We start from the raw sequence: 17983 nt of genomic DNA on the forward strand, positions 1-17983 counted from the left end.
TGTGTGTGTGTGTGTGTGTGTGTGTGTGTGTGCGTTCCCCGTGCTCATGCATGCATGTTAATCTGACACGACACTACTGGCCAGTCGAACAGATGATGTCTTCCTTGCTGACTAACTGAAAAAAGCAGCTGAAATAAAATGTTCGGAATCAATCTAGCAACCTTCTGGAGGAGTTGTATTTGAAAGCACCAATCACCAATGCGTCAATAGAATAATACTCATTCAAAAGTAAAAGTACTGACAATTTTACTCAAAGCCATTTTACGTAGCATCGTTCACATGATTCTGATGGCATATAACAGGGGTATTCAAAGAGGTCCAGTTACAGAAAATTTCCCGAAGCAAAGGTCCGGAACATCAAAACGACTAACTTGCGTTATCATTCAGTACCATAAATAGTTCTATCAACATATGTTTTTAGTCAAAAACGGACTGTCAAATCAAATAAAATTTCAGTCAGTTTTCACATCAAACTGGAGGGATAATAAATAATAATAATATTCTCTTTCATTCCCTTACAGAGCTACCACTCCTACTTTCTCTTGTTCAGTGAAAAACGTGAGCTCTAGTTTGTCCTGCCAGCTAGCATTGGAGTTATATTAGATATTCTGGTTTTGAACTGCCCGTGGGAGGAATGTACATATAAAAATCTGTACATTCTTGAATAAAAGCCATGTGAAATCGCTTTTCCCTTTCGTCTGCTCAATTCTTGTGTGTTTCCAAAACGTCTCTGGTGAATCTCGTGGACTCGACTCGCAAGCATTGGAAAGCACAGATTTTATTGGCTGAGCAGCATCACATGAGACGATTGAAGCACATTGGTCTGTGAGTTTCCAGGGCCTCTAAAGCAGTACAGTAAATGCTAGAAAAGCTGCGCGGGTTAAAATAGAAACTCTCTGTCACGAGGTAGTAAGTCTCATTAATAAATCGGCTGTAGGTCGGCGGTCCAGACAGCGGCTGGGTCCGGATCCGGACCGCGGTCCGCCTATTAGTGACCTCTGGCATATAATATATAACACAAATTACTTATTGCTTAATATTATTTTAGAATAATGGGTAACACAAGTGGCATGTTGTCTATCTACATTCATACTATCTAGTGCAAGCCAAAATATTACTCTGTAAAGTAACTAGTCCTCTGGCCTATACTCTTTTAATAATAACACATTTTATTGGTAATGCTGATTTCATCAAAGAAAACAGAACAACTTTGACTGCACAACAAGCAACACAGCAAATTTAAAATATCATAGCACAACTCAGTGGCAAGAAAAATATTTCTATAGAACAATAGTATTTATATTGCTTAGTACTTTTATAGTAAACCTTGAAGAGAAAAGAAAGAATAGCTTAATAAAGAGTGTGAAAAGGGGAGTTTCACACAACTAGCAATGAAATGAAAATGGAAAGATAGCACAATGCATGGATTACCACAATCATCTTAGTTGTTTTTAATGATTCTGTTGTGTGGTGTAGAAAAGTAGACTCAAAAAATTTTCCACTTTCACTTGTCCTAGACCTTTGTCTGAAAGATCTGAAAGACCAGAGGTAGAAAGTAACTGAAGTAAAAAGGCAGAAAGGAAGATATATTAAATACAATGCTCTGAAGATATATTAAATATAATGCTCGACTTCACACCTCCACTTTCATCTTCCCCTCCGTCTCATCTCCTCACTTCCTCATTCTCGCTATATTCACACCTCTGTCTCACTTCACTGCTCCCTTATAGTTGACACTGTATATGTTAAAGCAAACACACAGTGACAGTGATTTGTTGTGAACACAACCTCTGCCCTAACATATCCTTGCATTAATGGCACCAACAGATTTTCTCACTGTCATGAGAAAAACGTTACCTTTACTGGACGAAATGGGAGAGAAGGACTTGTTATAATACAAATGGAGGAAAAATATAAAAAGAAACAAGAAGAAAAAGAAGTGGAGAAAACATTTTCTTTATTTTGAAAAAGTCAGAAAATGGTGCACTGACATTTGTAAGAAGACAAATGTTCACATGCATGCCCATACACACTCTCATTTGATCAGACAAAAAGGATATCCTTGAATTACATGTTTGCTGAAAGCGCACACACACATACACACACACACACACACACACACACACACTCAGTATCACAACCAGATACCCACAGATGCAGAAAAGTTTACACAAACAGGCACACACGCACGCACGCGCACACACACACACACACACACACACACACAGATGTTTTTCTCTGCTCCTGTGCGTTTCTCATTTGTATGGCTCTTGTCGAACAGATGCAGTCAAGGCCCCAAGGCAACAAGGTCTCAACCATACCCCCGGCTCTGCTTGTGTGTGTGAGTGTGTGTATCAGGGAGTGAGCAAGCTTGCATGCTGACATGTCTGTAGCTCTGGGAGTATGAATGTGGGCTGTATTTGGGCTGTATATCTGCATTCACGTGTGTGTGTGTTGTGTATGGGCATTTGGGCATCAGCAAATGTGTGTGTGTTCTGTTTGTCAGAGATAAGACTCAGTGGGGCGTAGCAGAGATCCAGGAGAGCCACTGTCAGCCAGTGCACTGTGGATACCATACAGAGTGTGTGTGGGTTGTGTGTGTGAGTTCACCAGGAATACTGCTACATCTTTCTAAGTCTCCCTGGGTGGTCATAAAGATGATTGTAGTCCAAGAATTAGACCCAGCAGTACCACTGCAGTGTCTAAGTGTCTGTGAGTGTGAGTGTGTGTGTCTCTGCGTATGTGTGTGTTTGTCCATAGAGCTTTCTGTTGCCCAAGGCTCATTCCTGGCATCTTCTATGTGTCTGTTCCCTGATAAGGAAATCAATAGTAAAGTGGACAGCTCAGCCCGCTGTGTCAGATCTGTGGAAGCCCACTGACGCTATGAACTCCCACTAGATGTGAACATAACACAACCTCCAATTTATAAAAAACTTCCAATTTGACTTCCAAGTGAGAGGTTTTATTCCAAAAAGAGATGTCAAACATTTAAAAAGTCACACATAAAAGATGTCAAACATTCATAAGTCACAGTTACCTTTAGCATAATATTTAAATGAGTTATTTTTAAAGGCTCGGGTTATCTTAAAGTCTCACAGTGAATTCTGAAATAAAAGCTGGTTGTAAAATAATAGCTGAGTCATTTGAGATGGATTATGCCCATAGGCTATTGGGGGGCTTTAAATGTGAAACATCTACCGCAAGTGTTGAGTACAAACTACCGCAAATAGAGTGAGAACAGTGTTTTTGTTAAAAAGAGAAACTCAGAAAAACATAGTGATGATTATGATGTAACCAACCCCTATGTTATTACACTGATATAATTGATGCCATACATTACTTGCAAGAAAAAACGATAACACAAAATAATGAAATATACACAAGGTGAGACAAGGAAAATATTTGCTCTGTGGGGAAGAAAACCTGAAAGAACCAACCTGAATTTTAAGTGTGTGCAAGTTGGTTTATCTGCCTACATCAGGGTATGTGTCTAAGAATGTGTGTGTGTGTGTGGGGGGGGGAGCATACAACCATACAGTGTACACTCCACCTGACTCTTTAACCGCTTCCTTAGGGCTTGCCTTAGGGGATGTGTGTGTGTGTATGTGTTGTGTATGTGCCGGACGGTTTGTCATGTTGTTGGTATTCCATGTCCATTGCTCTTTCATGTGCAGCGGCCTGTGTGCTTGTGTGTGGGTCAGAGAAAGTGGACACTTCACAAAGAATTTCTGAAGAGAAATATAAGTAATGCATGAACAGGTATAGTTAGTAGAGGAGGAGGAGGACTGGGGGCGAGAAAAGGAAAGAAAAAAGTAGAAAAGAAGTAGACAGAGGGTCAGAAAGAACTGAGGGGAGCAGAGAGGGGAGGATGCAGTGAGGAGGTTAAAAGTTGAAACCAAAGACTGTGGAGCACAAGATTATAGTAGGGAAGTAAAGAAAGCTGAACTTACATTGTACGACAGGAGAAGTGAACAAAAAAGAAGCGAGAAAACAATGGAAGAAGATGAACAAGAAGAAAAGGAGGATGGAAATAAAAAGTAAAAATTAGGCAAGATAGGAAGAAAGATCATGTAGAACCAGCAGAAAACAGAAATAAGAACCAAACCAGAGAGGAGAAGCCAAAGCTGACAAGTTCAGTCTCATCAGCTATTTCTGTCACTACAAACATCTCATTCATCTCAAGTGTGTTCACTTACTGTATGTAAGGGGAGAGATGTGTCCACTGTGAGTGTCCTGCTGTTTCACTCCTGTGAAGCTGACAGATTTAAGACTAATTCTAATTTCATTAAAAACTATTTTTTATGACACTAAGAAGATCAGTGTCTCTTTTAGGATCTTGCTTGCTGTCATTACTCCATTACCCTCAACTTCTCCCACCTTCTCTGTCTGTGTTCACATTTCAGAGCTGAGACTCTATCTGGGACTTTTATCCTCAGCAGCTTAGAGTAAGCGAGCAGGTAGATGTGTACTGTCTTGTTCACGGACACTTTGACAGAGCTGATGTGGTAATGTGACACAATCTCACAAGTTTGGGGAAATAGGATTAAAATCAAAGGCTGTATTCATACTCGTAGTTTGGTTAATATGGAAAGATGAGACACATTTTGTAACCCTCATCTCTTTAAAATTGTTGACAGTAATAATAAGATAGCCACATTCCTAAATCAGTAAGTGAGATGACACAAGTTTTACATAAGGTGCTTTGCTATTTTTGCTGTCGTTCTCAAACGACAGCTTCACATTCCATGTTTAGAAAGAAATAAATATGAGTTACAAGATTGTGAAACCACTAATACTGCAGCAGAGATGGGCAATTGAAACAGTGGAAAAGGACTACACATCCTGTATCACACAATTACTGAGTTGCCTTCATTATAATCTTATATCACACAAGTCTGTAGCTGTTCTGAGTTTTATGCATACCACCAATAAACCACACCTGATTTTACTTGCTATAAAACTAAAAAAGGTTTGCATCTGTGGTTTATGCCTGCACAAAACTCGTAGCATCGAAGAATGGAAGGAATTACACCAGAGTTGCTTGAAGCAGAACCAACCAAGCTGGTTGTGTTTAGGCTTATTTCATGGTAGGCATTTTGATATGTCATAGGCGCACAGATATAACTAATAACATCGAAAAGTAAGTGATGCCATTGAGGCATCATGGGTAATACCAGGGTCCTGGAACAAGAGGTGAAGGTGAGAGAACTGAAAGGTTAAAGAGGTTAAATAACTAGAATAAGTATTAGTTTGGCAACACTGACTGAGCAGTGTCAGTTTGTCAAGTCAAAGCAAACCTGCACAGCTTTAACTATTCTTCTGCTGTTCCAAGAGTTTTTTTGAGGAAGCAGAGGCTCATGGGAGTGAAGCCAATGAGATTTTTCTGTCTAGAAGTGGACTCAGATGGCTTGAAGTGCCGACTGATTGTGTGCCTGTCTGTGTGTGTGAGTGTGTGCATGCTATGGCATATGTTTTTTTTTTTATTCATCTGTGTTTTTTCACATGTCTGTTTTTTTATGTTTTTGTGTGTCTGCATCCATTATTCAGTTTTTGTGCTTAGTGTTGTGTGTGTATATGTATATGTAAAGAGGTAACAGGTGTATGACACAGTGAGTTTGCTGTGAGGAGTAGGCAATCAGATCTTATTTCCCATGATTCTTGGCCCTCCCCGGGTGTAAAATATACTCTGCTTTCCCCATACATCCATCTCTAGTTCTTTCTTTCTCTTTCTTTTTTCTTTCTTTCTCTCCTGTCTACCCCCTCCCTCCTTCCTGTCTATCCTCTGTGATAGATGGAGGCTGTGTCATTGTGCTGTGAGTCTTTTGATTAAAATATTCTTTGTGACCAGGCAGTGGAGAAGTGCCACTGTGTGTGCATGTGTGTGTTTGCGTGAAAGTGCTGAATTCTTTATACCAAGTAACAGGCCTGAGGGAGTATGAAGTGTGTTACTCACAGGTGTATGCACACACAGGCGCACACACACACACACACACACACACACACACACACACACACACTCAGCATACTGAAAGCACTCAATCCCCAGGACTTGGAGAAATGTGTTTATATAAAAGTCAGTAGCAGTTCTGAGCTGGTAAATAACACTGAGAGATTGCACAGAAATAAAGACAGAAAGAAGTAAAGAGTGAGTAATAATTCTTATTTTGTTATTAGGTTGTGTGAAGGAAGAGAGTGCAGGTCAGAAGTGACACCACATATGTGAGGAGGGTTCTGGCCCTTACCTGCTGATGCGACACACCTGGTGAGAGACAACGATTGAGAGGGATGAGCTGGAGCACCAGATTGAATCAACACCAATACAATCCTGAAAGGATTAAAAATTATTTCGTCGAATTTCAGCAGAAGTAGGAACTTTTCCACCTCTCACCTTTTGCCCGTTAACAAAGCCAGGAGACGGAGAGGATGATGCGGGGGCTAGTCAGCAGGGTGCTTTATATATTGAGTCAACGGGTGAGTCAGACCTTTACCCCTCAGGTAGAGTGCACTCACAAGGTGAGGTAGGAACATCCGAATACAAAATTTACAGCATGCAGGGCCAGGCTCTCAGGTCACAGGCATGTTAGGTGTAGGGTATTCACGCGCAAAACAGTTGTTCAGTCAAAATATTGGAAATTTTAATTTGTTATTCTTTTTACATCTGTATGACAAAAGTGATTTATGGATGAAGAAATGATGGTACTTGTATGACCTCCTCATTCAGCATTCTGAAGTAGACCATTTTGTTTTTTATTTCAAAATGCACCAAATTAATTGGAACGGTGCACTCAGTAGAGAGCAGATCTCTGCTTTTTAAGGCTGATGGGTCCAGTAATATGTGAGATTAGCTGTGGATAGATGCACACACACATACACAACCAAACATGATCCCCTCCAGGCTTTCACCTGGTGGAAGAACATTTTAAATCTCCAACATCATGAACGTTTGCATTTTCTAATATTTTGTCTATTTCATGTCCGCATGACCAGACATAATAATTGACAGAAATGTGTGAAGTCGGGAAACCTCTGCCTGTTAATTTTTTTCCCAAAGTTATGGAAAAAAGATTTACTATCTTTGCAGTGCTTTCCCAAAATTACAGGTTAGGAGTGACTCCAACTCTAACAAAATGGCACTATAATTTACATAATTATGGTCCTTTTCAAAATCAAAGCCATAACATGAGCCATGGGTTGACAATATTACAACACTTGGTGCTCTATATTATAGAAGTATTGAATTATGAACCATATTTTTTGTTTTCATTTCTGCAAAACAGATGTACAGGGATTTGTTCTAAAACATATCCAAATATAAATTGGTTCCACTCAAATACACAGCATGCATCATTAACACGTAATGAGCTTAAGTGATCATATCGTGTGTGTTTCCTTTTTCCGTATCCCGGTGTGGACTTTAACCCGAATGCACACTAACCAATAGACACTTGAGGGAATTTGAGGTCCCCATTGGTAGAGACAGCTTTTTGAGGGTTAGGAGTTGGTTTTAGTGTTCAGGTTACAATTAGGTTAGGGTAAGGGGCTAGGTAATGCATTATGTCAATGAGACGTCCCGATGTGGATAGAGGAACAAATGATTGTGTATTTTGTAAGTTGAACTGCTGAGTTCAAGGAGCTGCGAAATAGAGCTGGAATTACTGATAAGACAGCAACATGTAGAAAGATTAAAAGACGAAAGAGATTAAAATGAACAAATATGTAGAGAGAGGAGGAAAGCCATATTATCCTTTTAAATTACCATCTAATTGTCCTCTGATTAAAGTTACTTTTCAAACCAGAAAATTTGTGAATGAGGTTGCCTTCAGCACGTATAAAAAAAAAAAAATTGTAAGAGAAGTACTGGAACGGAAGCAGTACATTGACAAGAGGAAAACGAAGAACCCCCTCTCTCTATTATCATCCTGACCATCATTACTCTCTCTCCCCACTGCGAGACACAATGGGAGAAAAACAGATTTTGTCATCTTTGGTGCAGCTGATTTTTTCCATCTTTTCTGCCACCCCGGGCGATGTCTTTTCTCTCCTCTCTGGTGGGCTTAGTCCTCCTTTATCTCACTCACACACACTCACACTCTTCTATATCCTTGAATCCAATTCAGTGAACACGACAGAACTCGGAAAGATTTTATGGCACTTTTGGATTTTTCAAATGCACACGTAAGCAGAAATAATCAAACACACCTACAATATAAGGTATATTATAAACTGCCAGCCGAGAAGGGTGATAACACTAACATAACCGTCAACACAACTATTACTCCTAGATCTTCACCTTTTCCCCCATTTTTCTTTACCCTTTTAACACTGGATGACAGGAGAAGCAGACAGTGACATGAAGTGAGATCCATTTAGATTGGAAGAATCCAATCAGCCACCTCTGACACTCTCTCTCCCCCTTTAACTTTTGTTTGGATCTAGGATGTTGATCTCCAACCTCACTAACTTCCTTTTTTTCCCCAACATAATTTCAAGTTCTCTTTTCTTTCTCTCTCTTCCTTTTCTTTCTACAGTACATCATCCTTTAGTATTTTACTTTTATATTATAGCATAAGTTTATCCCCAAAGTTATACTGATTTAATTTCAGAAAGGAATCCTTTAACCACACACACACACACACACACATAAAAACACATACACACATTAGTATGACCCGTCTTCACCATGCTGGGATTGTAAAAGAGTGCAGTAAAAAAGTAGCTCCATATACTTTGTTTCCTCAGGGTGTAGTAACACAGGTCGCTTTTGAGTGCGTGATGCGTCTTCTGACAACAAGGCCCCAGGATACACAAGATAAAACCTTTTATGGGGCCAGGACTCTCTCTCACACACACACAGACGCACACACACACACATACTCACACACACATCCACACAACACACAGAAGTCTTTATTGGCCCACAGTTACAGTGCTGTATTCCTGCTGTATCCCATTTAAAAACTTCATGAGTCCTACTTGTTTTTGCTACAGTGTGAGTGTGGCTTCTGCAGAGACAAAACACTGTGGGAGAATGTCTCCTGCAGACATCTTGTCTCTTCTAGTTCCTATTAATATCAATTTTTTTTTGCAATTGCAAACTCTTTTCTCTCTTCTTTGAAAACCTCCAACTAATAGTTTTTGGTGTTTGTGAAATATGTGTAATGCACCGCAAAGTGTCTTGCTATTAAAAAAAAAGCAACACTTTGGATTACGTTCTGCATCAGGACACCCGGGAATGTATTATCTGACTTATACCATTACTTGTGAGCTAGGTTCAGGTGTGATGAAGAAGTTTCGAAGACTGAAGATTTACAGCATGGTTTATTGATCCCGGCCGAGGAGATACAGCGCCAGCATACAACGTGTGAATAAATAGAATGCCAACACCAAATCTAATCTCTGGGGATATTTAACCCCAGTTTAAGTGTCCAGATAAGGTTGTTGTTCACCTCTCTCTACATGAGTCTATTGGTTATCGGCCTAAATCAAGACACATTGTGTGTCCTTCAAGCCACATACCATACTTTCTGCATAGTGCCAGTCAGTTTGTCTGTAATGAAACAAAATAAATATAATGTAGACCTTGGGTTACCTAATAAATGTAAAACTGTGCATCCTTATCAACTCAGCTTTTGGTGTGGCTGTCAAGCATATTCAGTAATGTATCAGACTGGGCTCTGAGTGATTCAGAGTGCTGTGGACAATATTTATTTTGTAGTGCGCATTGTTTGAAAAGTGTATTGGAAAATGCATCCAAAACAAGCTTTTTATATAAAAGATTAAATGGTGCATACAATAACCCTAGTTTTTTAATTCCTTAATAAAGTTTATTTAAGGCATAGCACAAAGCAGACGAATTGTTAACCTGCATGCTAATGTAACCGGCTGCCCCCGCGTACGTACTGCATGATCTGGAGTCGAACTGGCGTTCTCAGGTACGGGAGGCGGTCACTCTGACAAGGAGGTTAAAGCCCATAGGCTCTGGCGTCAGTCGCCAGTGCGTGTCTCAAGGTGTCGGGGAGTGAGGTTTACTCACTGCACAGACAGTTCACACACTGAACTGTATTCCTCAAACGATCAGCAATGCAGCAAAGTTTGGAGCTATCTTGTTCAGTTCATCCTTCACCTCATCCTCCTTACTCTCCCCCCCCCCAAGCACCCTCTACTCCCTCCGTTTTGGTTCCAGTTCATCCTTCTTTTTGTCATTTTTTCTTCTCCTTCTTCCACCTTTTTGTTCCCTTTTCTGGACCAAATCTTTCTTCCAATACCCATGGTTCCTGTCAATCCCGTAGCCTTCCCTCTTTTACTCCCTCCATGAAGGATCTTGTCCTTTATCCTTCCTCTCACACTTCATTAGCGCAAGTGCATGAAGGCCAGCTGTAGTTGATTAGCAATAAGTCTTTCTGTATACTATTGATGTTTACATGTGAGAATGTGTGTATACTGTGTGTGTTTGTGTGTGTGTGTGTGTGTGTGTGTTTGTGCAGATGGATGCATTTGTGTGTAAAAATGTGTTTCTGTGCTTATAGTGGGTGTGTGTCTTCATTTCTGGGCTAGCCTCCAGTTCCAAATGTGAATGTGCAAGTACATGAATCTTTCTGTACATGTACATGCAAGCCCGCGCTTCAATCTGTGTGGCTGCATTCATATACATTCAGTAGGTACAGGTATGTGTGTCTGTTTGTAAGGGTGTGTGTGCTCCCCCCATGTCATCATATGTACCAGGTTGTGTGTCACTGGGAGGCCTCTGTAACTCTCTGCTGTAAACGAGCTGGCAGAGGCAGGGATGGTGGGAGGAAACAGCAGGAGTCGAGATTTAATGATCTTGCGCTTTCTTCAGTCCCATCAGGAGAAGATGTTGAACATAAATGATGTTAATGAATAGTTGAGTCTCTGTTAAAGCAGTTGTAAAACACAGTTGGCTGCTGGGCTGCTGTTTAAGGAAGGTTGTTTGAAGCAAAAAGGAAGATTTTGGATGTGTGGTATATAACAAACTACACTATGTGTACTTTATTTTTCATCTGACCAGTCTGTGTTGCTTTGCTTCAGATTTAAAAATAATTTTTTGAGCAGCACATTTACATGTGAAACACATCTACGAGTTTGTTAATCTACCTTTGTTCTAAACAAGTAAATAAAATTGCAACAGGATGAGACCATTATGTCTCCTTCCAGTGAATCACTCTTAAAACTATCCTGGAAAAAGTGAAGTGCTCTTTTATTAAGACAGAGATGTAACCATTTACAAAACGAGACACACAAAATGAAAAGGAAACTGAACATCTAAGTAAGTAACTAAAGCCTTCATTGACAAAATTGTTCTCTGTATTTCAGGATGATGAGGATAATTTATTTTCTTGTTTTTATTTCTTTAAATGTTCTTTATTTTTTTGAAGGAAATTATTGGTACTTCATCACAAGAACAGTGGTTCGTGAATGAACATAACTCTTTCTCTCCCACAAACATAGAGATGCTTGTTGTCACTGCACTCACGAATGCACACACAGAATCAGAGACACACTAACTCACAGCCTCCATATAGTTTAGATGGATGAGCGTGCGGTGAGTGACAGTTGATTCATCGGTCCCGCAGCCACCATACATATTCTAATAGGGCCTTGAGGGAAGTAAAAACTTGCAGAGTGAGATCAGGACTTTGCTTTTAGACAGCGGGAGGAAAGGGACCATTATTCTTAGCTTGCATAAAGTAGCTGTCAACTGACAAAGCACCTGTCATAGAGAAAAAAAATCATTAATACTAAGAAACCTAGACTTCAATCTGAAATTGATGAAAAGCTTACTGTATGGAGTATGAAGTACCATGGTATGTTTGAATGGCCCTTCATCATGCATGCTTTTCTTTTTGAAATGACCTATTAGTATCATTACTTTATGGAGTCTGTGATATTATAATGCCTCTTTTGCTCTTTTTGAGGATCAATGATTGATGAATAATAATATCACTGGTTTGCTGGGCATTGGTGTGATAATAGAAATGAAACAGCGTTAAAGTGAATTTAATTTTGCAACTGCAAAAGATGCTTTAAAACAATGTGTCTGCTCCATCAAATATGCTTCAAATGTAAAGATTCTGAGAAGCAGTGGTTCTTGCATTTTATTTATTAGATCGTTTCTAGCGAGAAGCGTGAAATAAATGTTTAACAGACAACTATTTTCATCAAAAACTGGAGATTTTCAACTTCTACATGTTGGAGAGCTAAGTGCATATTTAAGTAAATTGTGCACTTTTGCCTTAAAAAATTTACTTATGTGAGAACTAAACACAACTGACCTAAAATAACATTATGTTAAACTGTGATAAAGGTTCAAGATTATGAAGAAGTCAGCCCAATCTAGTTAGCATCTTCACATATTTTCTGTCAAACTGATCTTCGACATCATTCTGCTGTGTGTTACGACTGCTGTCCAAGGTGCTGATCCTGGGACGGTCAGAATTGTTGGAGCTGTTCATGGTTATTAACATAGTTTATGCAGATGACCAGGATTCTTAATGGCAGTCTGATGACCAATAGAAAGGCTCCAAATAATATCTGTGTCATTGTTTCCATCTGCTCATGTTGCTCTTCAACATATGAGTGTGTTTCAGCTTCAAGTTGCTTTGTGTTGACGTCATTTTGTTAACACCAATAAGTCTGCCTCTCATTGCTGTAGAGAGAATACAGAGATTCAGAAAGCCTTGTGCAGGGGTATATGTTATCACCTGGTCTTACCACCATCAGTGGAGAGGAAGCAAACACTGCTCACACAGTGGATGTAAATGAATACATTTGTTTATTTTAATTCCTCTCACATACATCCATGCACAAATAGTGGAGAGTGTCAGTATTGGCTTGTGGATTTAGGGTTGAGCAGAAGTCAACTTTTTTTTTTTTTTTTTACATTTTATGTATCATTTCAATGAGGTCCCACTATTCATATGGATTTTATTCTCATTTTGAAAAGAAGCTGTTGTCTTGAGTTTAGTTTTGAAAAAGAAGAGGAAAAACGGGAGTAATAAAACATCCTATGCTTTTAGGCTTGACAGAGGCCATTATTTTAAAGTAGCATAATGTGAAAGTCTAGTGGCAAAGTAGCTGTCAGCAGCATGACAACAATGTGATGGATTAGTGCTACAGGTAGAGAATTCATTCTGTAAAACATCTCCTTTTTTGAGCTTTTAGTGGCTGCTGTTTTCATTGCAAAAGGTAAGCCTCCACATTGTTACTAGTAGTAGGTGTAGTCACATACAGCATGTGGCTGTGATGGCAAAATAGGCTTCCTCGATCACATTGGCATTTGGTTCGTTAACACAATAACAGCAACAAATTCCAAAGGTCTATTAGGGTCCAAGGTTTAACAACACAATGCAAAATGTTAGTATCTGACTCGAGTAACAGTGGTTATTGATGCATTCATAACAGACTGTACTGAGATTGATGGAGTGCGAAGCCTTGAAAAAATATCCGTTTTTAAAACATTGGACCTTTAACCTTATTTCATCATGTTTATCGATTTTTATTTGGGAAATCAATCCATAAATTGAAAATATCTTTGAAAATAAGAGGTACAAAAAACCCCACTAATGAAATGCTTTTCAAATTGTGTTATTTCTGAAAATTACAGTGAGCAGCCCAAGGGAGTGTTTGTGTTCTACAACATTAATGCATTGGTTTGAGTGTTACACACATAGGCATCACTGATGACTTTAATATAGTTTTGAGGAAGATGAGTCCTGTAATATATTCGAATTTAACAGTGATAAGCTCAGATGGGGGTACAGTTACAGGCAAAACACGGTGATGTATTTGTTTTCTGATTGCCTCTGAGACTGAACTGCATGTTTTTCAATAGAATATTCTCTGATTTAGTTAACCTTTAACAAAGAAAAATCTGAATCTACACTTAACTAACCACCTATGTTCTCATTTCACAGCTCCACCCACTCCCATTGCTCCGCCTGAGCTTCTTGCTGTTGGTGCCACCTACCTTTGGATCAAACCGAACGCCAACAGCATCATCGGCGATGGACCGATCATCCTGAAGGAGGTGGAGTACCGCACCACTTCAGGGAACTGGGCGGAGACCCACGTGGTGGACTCCCCCACCTATAAACTGTGGCATCTGGACCCAGATGTGGAGTATGAGATCAAGGTTCTCCTATCCAGACCTGGGGAGGGAGGAACTGGGCCTCCGGGGCCATCGCTGGTCACCAGGACTAAATGTGCAGGTAAGTGACAACTTTTAATTCTTTTTGTCTTCAAGCTTTCTTTCTTTCGTTCTTTTAGGTTTTACTTTAAGTTTTAGATTTCCTCTTAAGTTTCCTGTTCTTTTACTTATCTTTTTTGTGATAGTTGCTTGGCTCATTTTTTGTCTTGCTTCTATTGTTGAGGATGACTCCAGGATGGTCATGCTCATGTTCTTTACTCAAGTGTGAACTGAAAACTCAACTCACTCGTCAAGTTGAATGTTATTGGGTGATTGTAGTAAAGGCAAATTAACTATGGTTTGAGTATGGTTAAAGTTAGGTCTGATTAATTCGATCTGCAGACAGAGAGGCCAGACGGAAGATGAGCAAAAGGAGAGGAAAAAAATGAGTTTTTTCCCCCCAATTATTTCTTCTTGATAACGAGAGCACAAATCAAAGATGATGATAATTGAGATATCAAGAATGTGCCCCAGAGATGAAGGAGAGGTGAAATGCGGGGGTTAAAGGACGTGAGGAGGAGCAGAAGATGGGGGAGGTTAGGTGCGGGCAATCATGACTGATAATGAGGATCCCAGCGGGAGTGTAAGGACACAAAGAGTGGCAGTTAATTTGATAAAGTGACAGCCCATCAGGTCTCTGATGGACTGTGTGTGTGTGAGGGGATGACTAGATAACCCAGTAGGAAGTAATCATCACCACTCCTCTTTGTGAACTTCCTTTATTCCTTCCTTCCTCTTTCTTTTTTCATCGACAAACTGTTTCGTCCATTTCGTTTGCTATTGATGTCTTTGTTTAGTCACACTTGTTCTTTTCACTTCAATTCAGTTTGACTTGATTTGCATGGGAAACAGACGTTAACATTGCCAAAGCAAATGGAAAATAAAAACATGATCATAAACAGAAGAATTATGTTGTTAAAAAAACACAAGTCAATTAAGATAGAAAAATAATGTGATGATAAAATGTAGACTTTTTTTGTAGGAGGAAGTGCATCTCTATCTCCACATCACCTGTCAAACATGACCACATATTAGGTTTTGTTTTGGTCACCATGATTTTTTTGCATCTTCCTTTTTTTGATCGTTTGTGGTCACTGAGCCTGTACTCAGTTAGTACATTTCTCTTCTCTCCTCATTAATTCTTCCCCTTTTAACCTCTCTTCTCATTGCTTTCATTGTGTTTTTTCTTTGTTTCTTTCCCTATTTCTATTTCCCATTTCGTCATACTCCTTTCTTCTGCTCTCTTTCTCTATCACTCATTCACTCTACTTCTTTGTGTCCTTTTCCCTGCCTTCTTTTTCTTTCCCTTTTCTCTCCTCGCTCACAATTGTGTTCCTTTGCTCAGTCCTTCCTTGTCTCCTCCGATTCTCCTTTCCTGTTAACACCCTATTCTCCCTGTGTCTTGTTTACTTTCATATTTCAATTTTGAACTCTCATTTTCTTATTTCTTTCATTCAGTTTCTTTGTCCCTCCTTCTACCAAAGTTCTCTCATGCCCCCCCCCCCCCCCCCCCCCCCCCCCCCCCCCACCCCCCACCCCTTCTATCTGTTTTCCACGTTCCCCATCTCTCCATTTCTATTCCACCTTTATCTTTTTTTTTTTTTTTTTTACCTTTTCTTTGTCATTCTTGTTCAGACATTTTTCTCAAGAGGATTTTCTGATGTGAATAAAAGAGACAAAAGCCTTTGTAAGTGATTTTTTTTTTGCTGAGAGGAGTAGAGATGGCGGGAGTAAGACAAAGGGAGGATGAGAAAAAGGGAGTGAGGAGAGTTTGGTGAAAGCATGAAGGTGCTGGTCTGAAAAGAGATTTTACTCAATCTGCATCTAACCTTTTATTCATAGTGGAGTGAGTACATTTGAATAGTGCTGCATCCCTGTTGTATTTTTTCTGTCTGTTACTGATGATGACTTTATCTTGCCTGTAAGAAAATGTAGCTAGTGTGTGTGATTGTATGTGTGTTGGGGCTCTAGTTTTTTTTTGTTCCCAGGATGTCGAAACTTTAGTTTAATAATTGGAATTTGACGTCTCTGTGTGCGTGTTCCTAATTTTGCGCATATTGAGTCTGTGTTTTTATTTCATCGTGTGTGTGTGTCATTGTATTTGTGGTTTATTCTGTCCACCCCCACTGAATATATTACTCTGTGCTAATCAGCAGGTGAAAATTATGTGTTAACAGTAGTGGTAACAAACACACTCTCTCTCTCTCATTCCTTTCACCTCTTCACCTTTCCCCTCAATCTCGTCCTGTAAACCTCCTTACTATCTACCCTTTGCCTCCATCCTAAATGATAAAGCTGACATTATCCAATATTTTTTATATATTTTTTATATATATTTTTTTTATTTGTCTCATTAAAGGGCTCAGTAATTTCTCAAAACATCTGGCCACTGTTGATTTTTGCAAATGTTGCTAAAGCAGCAATGCAACAAAACATTTGTTGGAGACTATTTTCAGCTGTGGATTAATGCACAATTTACATGCCATATTTTTGACAAAAAACTGTGTGTGTGTGTGTGTGTGTGTGTGTGTTTGTTCATTGTCATAAAGGAACATGTCACCATCATGTGGCGCACTGATGTTTTTTTAATAGTTTTTGGACAACAATGGAGCTGTATGGCACAAAGGAATACACAGGCTCTGTCTACGCAGAAAATACATGTTAGTAGGATCAATTCATTATTCGTTTTGGTCTTTTTATGGACTTGGCAGTAAAAAAAGGGATAGAATATGAATGAAATGCAACACCACATTTTTTCTTTGCCTACAGTTCAAAGACATGCACAAACACAGACACGTGCATACACACACATAGCCACCAGATAGATAGATAGATAGATAGATAGATACCTTAATTCATTCATTCATTCGTTCTCCAGATAGATGGAGAATATATGCAGCAAGGAGGAGACGAGGAGGATGAGATAGGGAAGAGCAGAAAGGAAAGAAAGAAAGAAAGATGCGAGGAGGAAGAAAAGAGAGGAAAGTGGTGGAGAATAAAGTGAACGAACTGTGACAAAGACAAAGATGGCTGATGTGAAGTGGGACAAAGGTGATGGTCACTGTGTGTGTGTGTGTGTGTGGGTGTGTGTGTGTGTTGGTTTGTGTGTAAAGTGTAGTAGAAAGGAACATGTGTTCATAGGCTAGTGGCGCTGTTTTGAGCTGTCACAACCATTTACGAGGTGCTCTGTGTGTGTGTGTCTGAGTGTGTGAGTGTGTGATGGGATTGGAGGAGACAGGTATGACAGATGTTCAAAAGCCTGCTGGCTAATGGCAGTGTTGGTGTGTGTGTTTACATGTGTTTGCTTCCACACCTTCTGTGTTCACCTTTCTGTTAATGTTATCTTCTACAGCCCTGCCCAGGCCTCAACAACAGGCCTGATAATCATTTTAAAGCTGATACTTTTTCAAACATTCATTTTAATTTGGTTTATTTTAATACCTCCAATAATTCAGACTGTAGACAACTGTTTTTGGACTTGTTAATTGCACGCCAACTTGTATTATTGGTGCAAATATTTCCTAGACTTAGGTGACATTGTGCAAGTTTTGTCCCTGTAATGGTGTAATGTTGTGTATGTTTGTACTGACTGTTTATCAGAACAAACTATAGGTTTGTGTCGGTGGATTTCCTGTCAGTCTGGTAACCAAATGGCATTATATGATATTCATATGATTATGAAGATGAAGGTCACCTGACTTTGTCCTTTCCTGCACTTCCAAAACTCATGAAATGCGCTGTCTGTAACAGTGTATGACATATCAGTTGCTGCGTAATTAC

At 39.5% G+C, this 17983-nt stretch overlaps 1 protein-coding gene across 1 annotated transcript in view; it reads left to right on the forward strand.

Moving 5' to 3' along the window:
* ptprt (protein tyrosine phosphatase receptor type T) overlaps positions 1-17983 on the forward strand; it is a 334210-nt gene that overhangs the window by 105605 nt on the left and 210622 nt on the right. Inside the window, exon 8 of the mRNA XM_046028632.1 lies at positions 13932-14225. Coding sequence (XP_045884588.1) covers positions 13932-14225 — 294 coding nt within the window. The remainder of the gene's footprint in view (positions 1-13931; positions 14226-17983) is intronic.

Source organism: Micropterus dolomieu, linkage group LG18 (assembly GCF_021292245.1).
Source record: "Micropterus dolomieu isolate WLL.071019.BEF.003 ecotype Adirondacks linkage group LG18, ASM2129224v1, whole genome shotgun sequence".
NCBI classification, from domain to species: Eukaryota; Metazoa; Chordata; class Actinopteri; order Centrarchiformes; family Centrarchidae; genus Micropterus; species Micropterus dolomieu.